General features: G+C 32.4%; 1 protein-coding gene across 1 annotated transcript; it reads left to right on the forward strand.

Annotated features, from left to right (window-relative positions):
• The first annotated feature begins 6988 nt into the window (after positions 1-6988).
• Positions 6989-7984, forward strand: LOC119519803 (olfactory receptor 5V1-like). The gene has a single exon (XM_037817530.1). It carries the CDS (start codon positions 6989-6991, stop codon positions 7982-7984), a length of 996 nt encoding a protein of 331 aa, XP_037673458.1.
• The last annotated feature ends 913 nt before the right edge of the window (positions 7985-8897 follow it).

Raw genomic sequence — 8897 nt, forward strand, 5'->3', positions numbered from 1 at the left:
ATTTTAAAATGTTAATTAAAAAATGAAAAATGGGACAATCCAAAGAACTCTGTTTTCTTTTATGTATATATATTTTAATGCAGAATAAATTTTAATAATTAAATTAGGTTAGTAATAATGGCAATAATAAAACCAATGATTAGAGGGTTAACAATCCCATTTGGGGAGAGAAATCAGAGGAACCAAGACCATGTGTCAAGGGATAAAAGGATAAAAAAAATTAAGGAAATTTTTCTGGTCACTAATTTTTAAATATATAAAGTTCTGAATGTTGAAGTCTGGAATAAAAACTGTCTTAGGAACCAGTCCAATTACTATGGGGGTGACTCCTGTAACACTCTTATGAAAGACATTTTTTTTATTTTTATTTATTGATTGATTGACCCTCATGTGCAAGCTTAAGTTTCTAGGCAGTCTGCAAGAAGGAAGCTTTTCCCCTGGATACCCAGGTATGTTCTGTTTCATGGCACTGAAATTTCCAGTGTTTTTGCAATTGAAAATGTGATTTATGATGGAACAAAATAGCAAAGTCTGGTTCTCTCATGGCTGAATTGAAGAAGAATGTAGAGGTCAATAACATTCCTTAAATAATTATGATCCAGATAATGCACTATGTCCACTAAAATATCATTAGTCTGTCATAATATTTATCCAATAGGCTACAAGGGGAGCTGGAACTGAATTCTCAAGCCTGGAATCTGTGCTTCCTGATGACAATTGGATGGGAGGTGCACATCACACCCCAAACAAAAAAGGAGAATTAATATTGTTAGATAATAAGCAATTGACAAAAGAAAATATGAAAATTCAGAGGTAGAGAAGATTTTTCATAAGCCTGATGATATGCAAATACTTCAATGTAAGGATTAATACATAGCCAGTAAGGATATTAACGTTTATAATAACATGGTATTTTATATTTAACATTACTGACAATAAGAACATATACTATAACCAGTGCTTGGCACTGCTAGTTGCTTTCCTAAGAGTGGTCCCCAACTTAAAAATGCTCCTGGGCTGTCCTAGGATGAGGGGTTGGGGGTGGAGGTGGCCTTTGAACTCAACTTGTCTGAATATAGAGTATGTGGAAATTTTTTGGAGCTGAACCAGAAAAATGTTCACTGGGGACTCCACTCACGAGGCACAGCTCACACTACCGCTTCTGCCTTTCTTCATTTTAGGTCTCTGGACCGTGATGCGATGGTTGGAGCTGCAAGGCTCATGTCGGTACTTGGAGAGTCAGAGCCTTGTGCTCAGGGCCCTGGAGAGGAAACAGAAGTCTGGTTGCCACATCATGTGTGAAGCTGGCACTTCAATTCTGCAATTCTTAAGTGTGGAAGGAGAATAAAGTTATTTTGCACACACAACAATTGGAGGATATTCTTTGATTCAAGAGTATCATGATTCCAAAGTGATATGCTAAAGAATGACATTCCAGCAGTAAAGGGGAAAAGATTTGAAAACAATTAGAAAGAAACATGTATGCATTTCCTCATATTTTATAATAACACATCCATCTCCATTATCCACAAGCCAACATGTAAGGTGAGATGTAAAGCAAGAGAGGTTAAAACATATTTCATAAAATGCAAAAAAAAAACTTTTAATAAGCTAAAAATATTTCACAAATCTTCTAAATTATCATAGAGATAAACAAAGGACAATCGGAAACAGAAAACACCTATAGACAAATTATTATGGTCGTGTGTGAACACAATATTTCCCAAAAGCATCACCATGTGTAGTTAATAGTTTCTGTTCTTACCACATTAATGGGAAAATTAATTACACATGAGGATGTGTTGGTGGAGTGTGAGGCATATTTTCCCTGAATTATTGCTTTTATGTTCATATTTTATTTTATCCAACATTTTATATTAAATGTTTACAAAGTTAAAAAAATTGTAATGCTATAATGATCACCTATGGATGTTTCAATTGAATTTATTAATTGCTAACACATTATTTTATTGTTACATATATATTTTTAACTTATAGATATAGACAGATTCTTTCAAATGTTTTGTAATAATAAAAAATTATCTTTTCAAAAGTGATTATCATATATACCCCTATGCATATATATAAAATTTCTAATGTTCTTAAAATATAAGCATTTTTTCCACCATTTAAACATTTGAAAGTATGTTGCAAATCCTGACTCTCTATCCTTGAAATGTAGAACACATCTGATAAGATCAGAACATTCTCCAAAACAATCATGGTATCATTCTCACAGCCAAGGAAGAATGTCAGCCATAATCTAAGAATATTACAAATGTTATATGTACACATATATAGAATATTAAACAATTACATATCTCTGTCTATACATATTTTAAATATGATAATTCATGTAATATTATATTAATCCTTCATGCTTGTATAAATTATGATTCATCTAACGCAAGGAGTAGTATTATAATAAAGACTGAAGAATATGTTTCTTTATAAACCAATTTTCAGTAATATATGTAATATATATTTAAATTAAAATAAAAAAACAAGCAGCAAATAATGTGTATAGGCCAGCTTTCATGTAAGAAAGAAAGGAAAATATGTATAATATAACTTTATACATATATGTGTACATAATTTGTATACATCTATATATATACATAATTTGTATACATATACGTATACATAATTTGTATATAATTTGTATACATATAGATGTATACACTCATATATACACACACTTCTATATGCACTTATAATAATAATTATAATAAGATTTACTAACCCTATGTAACAAAACCCAAAGAAGTAATCTTTGTTAGGGATAGAGTTGCAGGGCTAGAGTCGGCAGTGAAAATTCTGGCATAAATTATTATGTATTTCTGACACGGTCATATTTATATAAAAATAAATTAAATTTAAATGGTTGAAAAATGAAAAGTGCTAAAAGAGAATTCAGAGGAAAAGCAAACTAACTGTATATCAAATTATTATTGTGGTCATAAAGGAAATAAAGAGAATGAATTTCCATAACTTATGAACATGGTATGCTAAGGATTTAAATTTAGCTGCATACATAGTATAAAGAAAAATGTCTGCAAAACAATTGGGAATCATTTTTGTTAGGTGTAATAGCACCAGTGTAGTAATTGCAAAATTAGTGAGTAATTACTGTAGGCTACAGAAAAGGATTAAATTAAATATGTGAGATCTTTAGGAATCAGGATATTCATTATGGAAAATGAGAATTATAAGAAAGGAATGTGGTTGTAAAGGAGGTATACTTTGAGGTATTTTATCAATGTCAGTTATAATGAGAAGAATTTTTATGAACTCCCGAGTTACTAAAATATATAGTTGTGTTGGATTTCAATTAAACGTAATAAACTTATGATGATTTATAAGGTCATAGTAAAGTACTGAATTGCTGGAAAATTGAGTTAGAAATCACTGGTTAAAATAAGTTCAAAATCCCCCTGATTTGAATTAAAGGGTTGTAGCAGAACCATTTGTCATTTGCATGGTAAATAGTTTTGACAATATATGTGTGTGTGATAATATATTTAAAATAGTGTAAAAGTTTACCTATCAATAAAAATGCACATTTATAGCAAATTGATTGCATAATTCTATTTTACCAAAATGTTTTTTTCTGGTTACAGAAAAAATATCCTAATGACAACGATTCACTGTTTACTTATGTCTGGGAAAAGAATTCCCGGAAAAACATTTCTTGTATTGCACTCTAGAACATGAAAAGAAATAAAACTGTCACTCTTCTACAATTTAGGTTTCTTTTTCAACTTACTAAGTTGGTCAGTTATCAAATGAGTGCCCATTATCAGGTGGTATCCATGGGGTTTATCAAGAAGTGAAGCATATTCCCTACGGAGTCCTAACCCTTGCTGTTCCCAAGGGGATAGTGGACATGATGTAAATTACAGAAAAATTCAAAATGAACTCTCTATATAAATGAGGAGGTGGTGTTTACTAATACTTTTTGTTGTCTGGATCATTTGACTGTACCTTTTTGCAACCTTGCATTGGTAGTGAAATCTTGGAAACTAGAAAAGTAAGAAAATATTTTGCTAATTCTGGACTAAGAAAAAATACAATTAGAAGATTACAAAAATGTAAAGAGGGTGTAAAAATTTACACATCTAAGGAACTTGTTGAAACCAAATATTAACTAGGTAAGGTAAAGTGTATACTTTTTACTAATAATAGATTTGTTGGCTATAAAAATCCATAGAAATTGTTTTGATCCAGAAAATGTGCATGTGCACACATGGGTGTACATAACCTTTGAATGTCAATTTCTTCTTTATCTAAAGCATGTTTCCTATGCTACACCTGGATTACTATTTCCTAGATAATTGGGTCTCTGAGCCCTACTACTCATAAAGGACCTCAAAAACAGGGGCAGAGATTGCAATCTACATGTGCTTTTATTGATCCTCTACTTTAAAAGCTGTCCGTCTGTTATGATTTTAAAAAGGAAAGTGAAAGTACTCTTCTTAAGCCATATTTTTAAAAGACCATTTAATAACTGATTTACTAAGAAATTTTAACTGTAATATTTCCTTGGTATGGAAGTTCCAAATAAATTATGTTTTTAATTATCTTAAGAATTAACATCTAACAGTGAAATTTTGCTTGATGAACTCTATCTTTTTCTATGTGTAATGGAAAATTGAAGTAACTGTTTGCTACAGAGAGAAGTTTCATATGTGGGAGGTTTACCTTTGTCCATAAGTAAAAGCGTCAGTTACAGAATAAACAAAAATTAATTCCTGGCTAATTCCCAAAGTTAGGCTGATCCTAGCCGAATGCCCCTTGCTCTGAATCCTCACTCATGTTGTCGCTGGTGAATGGGAAAAAAGCTGACATCAACATGTATAACTCATGTTTTCCTTCCTCATATTCACAACAAGTAATCTCACAAAGTATGCAGAGATTGCACTACATTAGGACTTTCCTGATTCTAGAACATATGAGCTGTTGAAAAGTTGGGTTAATAAAGAAGGTTATAAAAACTTTTCCTCAGCAATATTTTATTAATGAAATAACTATTTTGTTTGTCTAAATATAAAGACAAATTCCGTGATTTAACTATATTTACATAAAAGGGGTTTGTTAACTTATATTTGCACCCCAAAATGAAAAAAAAAATTCTATGTTTCAAATGCCAAGACCAAACGTTTGACTTAGGAAACTTTAAAATTCAAGAGCAAAATTTAAGGAATATCTATTAAAATTTCTTCACAATAGAGATTGGTCATGCATGCTCAGGTAGAACCCACCTTGCTGTTTTTATCAGAAGTTTATTGACTTATTTCCCATAATCTTTTTTCAAAAAAAAAAGTCAATTTTGTAAATGTAGTTAGTTATATAGTTAGTGAGTACTTAATAGAAAATATATTTTACTGTCTTAAAATATTTAAATTTCTCATAATTTCTAATATTTTTGATGCATTATGATATCTAATATTTTGTGGAGACTTGAAATTTTAAGAACTTGAGAATTAGCACTGTAAATATTTCCTGCTCCATTCTTTACTAATTCACTAATGTAACAAACTTTCTTCATCAAATAATATCAATGCATTTTGTGCTTAGTATAATAATTTTTTTTCAAAAGTTTCATTATTTACAAATTACCACTGAAAAGAATTGACTTTATCTCAAGGTGATACAGACGTGCTTCTATTGAAGGAAATGAAAGAATAGTAGTAACAGTGTCATTAAAGAAACAATAAATAAATTTTCCAATTAATCTCAGCAATTCTTAACGTGAACTTTCTGAGGAAAAATAAAAACGGCAGAAAATAATAATTCAATTTGTTTGAAGAAAACATTATCTATTCTTTGCATTATTTATGCTACATATTTTATCTGCACCAAGAAATCCTGAAAAATTTCTACCAGGTACAAGAAATAAATGGTGAGAAATGGTGTAGGGGAACCCTAAACTTGTCTCGACACATTATTTTTAAAATATATTTTCTGTTTGAATTTGCCTTCACACACATGTGAAGCTTGTAAAGATAGTTTTTAAAGTATCAAAAAATTCTACGTAAGTATCAATTAGCAGACCTTCAAATAAATTTAATTATTTTTGTAAATAATCATAAACTTCATGATGATTGGTCTCTTTTAGTATACTGAAATGTAATTAGGAAGCTAAGTAAGGGTAAATAAAAACAATATGTGCTAGCATATATAAATTTTTAACAAAATGTTCTCAAACAAAATTTAGCGGAAAGGAATTATAATATATATGCAAATATGTCTGTTTCTCATTGGCTTCACAGGAAGACAATATAAACTGTATTTCATCTATGTTATATATGCTAAATTTAGTATCTATTAAGGTGCATCTTTTAAGGATACAAGATATTAATTATTATTTTTAAAATATTATGATTTTAAAGTTATGCAATTATTGGCATATTTATTCCTTTCCAATGGGAGCATTTTTTCCAACAGGTAACACACAATTATTCATTCACTTCACTGAACAATGACATATCAGTTTTTACTGTGTTCCTATTATTTGTCAACAGTTATTAAAATTTACAATCAAGAATAATACACTTTTTCTGTCTTCATGGAACTTAATTATAAGACAGTGCATAAAACTATAAACAAGGAGATGTAACTACAAGGCAGGAAAGGTAAGTGCCTACACAGATGTTTGGGAGGGAACTTCAGCTTTCAAAGAAATGTGAAATCACAAATGATCCTTCCTGAAGGATGAACATCAGTTCCACTAAGGTGAAATTAAAATTTCACATTCTTGTTAAAGACCCAAGGGTGAATATTTCTTAAATATCATAAATGCATGGGATGTTTTATCAGTATTTCTAATAATTTGAAATCAGTAATTAAATTTGTACTAACATAATTTGTCATCAAACACAGCCAAACTACTTCCCAAGTGTTGATCTTCACTAGGCTGCTAGATTTTTATTCTAACTTATTTATGTTGGTTCCATTTACTCCAGAAAGAACTGTGTGGAGAGAGGAGATGGAAGTCTACAACCTCACCACCATCGATGAATTTATCCTCTTAGGGCTCTCTAATCTCCCTGAGGTGCGATATCCTCTCCTTGTGCTTTTGGCTGTCATCTATCAGGTCACCTTGCTGGGAAACGGTACCATTCTCTTTGCCATCGGGACTGAGAAAAAGCTGCGCACACCCATGTGTTACTTCCTGGCTAATTTGTCCCTCTTAGACATATTCTGCCCATCAACTATCATTCCCAAGATTCTTGAGAACCTGCTGACTGAGAAGCAAAGCATTTCTTTCATTGGGTGTGCTTTGCAGCTCTATTTCCTGGTGGCCCTGGCAGGGACCGAGGTCTTCCTTCTCGCAGTCATGGCTTATGACCGGTCTGTGGCCATCTGCTTCCCCCTCCGCTACACCCTCATCATGACCAAGGCACGCTGTGCCCAGCTGATGGCTGGATGCTGGGCAGCAGGGTTTCTTAATTCCCTTCTGCACACAGTGTCCACGTTCCGCCTGTCCTTCTGCAAGTCCCATCGCGTGGACCAGTACTACTGTGACATCCCACCAGTGGTGGCTCTCTCCTGTTCCTCCACATATGTGGCAGAGATGCTTGTTTTGGTGGAAGGAGGTGTCCTGGGGACGGTTCCCATACTGATCACCTTTATCTCTTATATGCACATCATATCCACCATCCTAAAGATCCGGTCATCTGAAGGGAAACGCAAGGCCTTCTCCACATGCACTTCTCCCCTCCTTGTCGTGGGTCTGTTTTATGGCACATTAATGTTTACCTACATCCACCCCTCCTCCAATCAACACTCCCCAGGCAGAACCAGGCTCATCTCCATGCTGTCTAGTGTTATCACCCCATTGTTAAACCCCATCATCTACAGCTTGAGAAACACAGAGGTTAAAGAAGCAATCAAAAGGTTTCATGTCGTACCACATGTTTATAGCAAGCATAGTGTTGACAAAAAGAATTTAGTTAGCACTCTGCTTAGAATAAAGTCATAGGAGGAATTGGGAGAATTAATAGGAAGATACCTATATCTAGATTCCTATATAGTACCAACAGTTATGTTTATATAGGAGTTGCACATACAATTACACACATACATAGACTTAGATACTTAGTGTGATGTCTATGCATGCATATCTATTTCCATGCCTACAAAAAATAAAATATTGCCAACCAAAAATAGAATTTGGGGGAGTCAAAGAGGAAACTGCTAATAAAAATAATAAAATTGCTATAAGGGGCCTGTTTTAAGTAAATGTTGGATATCTGCTCACATTACTTATGACCATATCCATGGCCAATAGTATTCCTATATCTATATCTATGTAACCATATATGTATGTGTATATACATATGTATATATAATTTGTAATTTATATCTGTATCTATATCTGCTTTTATTCTATTTCTATCTTTATATAAAACTATCTGTAGGTATTCCTTTTACTTTCCTTTACCTTAATTGCCTACATTCTTATATTCATATGCCACTTTAATATTCTCTTTTCACTTTTTCTCTTCTTTAACTTTGGTGTCCATTTACTCTATATTTCTCCCCTTTTCCCCTTTTCCTCTGACCACATCCATTCTCATTGCTACCCAACCACCAAGTAGAGCACTTACATTTCTGCATTTCTGATTTTAGATAACTAATTCATTTGAGCACATTATGTTTTGATGTCAACAGGCAAAACCTGATAATATCATCCTCTACCATGTACAAAGGTACATAAATCCTTTTATAGTTTACCCTAAATTTCTATTGTTTCCATCAATATGTCCTGTCTCCTCAGACTAAAATTGTGGAAATTAGGCTATGCTTTTCCTTTAAGTTTAACACTTGCATTCATTATGAACAAAGAGTTATCCATTCTGACTCTGGGTTGCTCACAGTTTTCACCTGATTTT

Source organism: Choloepus didactylus, chromosome 24 (assembly GCF_015220235.1).
Source record: "Choloepus didactylus isolate mChoDid1 chromosome 24, mChoDid1.pri, whole genome shotgun sequence".
In the NCBI taxonomy this organism is placed as follows: domain Eukaryota; kingdom Metazoa; phylum Chordata; class Mammalia; order Pilosa; family Megalonychidae; genus Choloepus; species Choloepus didactylus.

What these genes read in the sequence shown, in the direction of transcription:
- LOC119519803 (XM_037817530.1), top strand. Translation starts at nt 6,989, where the DNA reads ATGGAAGTCTACAACCTCACCACCATCGATGAATTTATCCTCTTAGGG.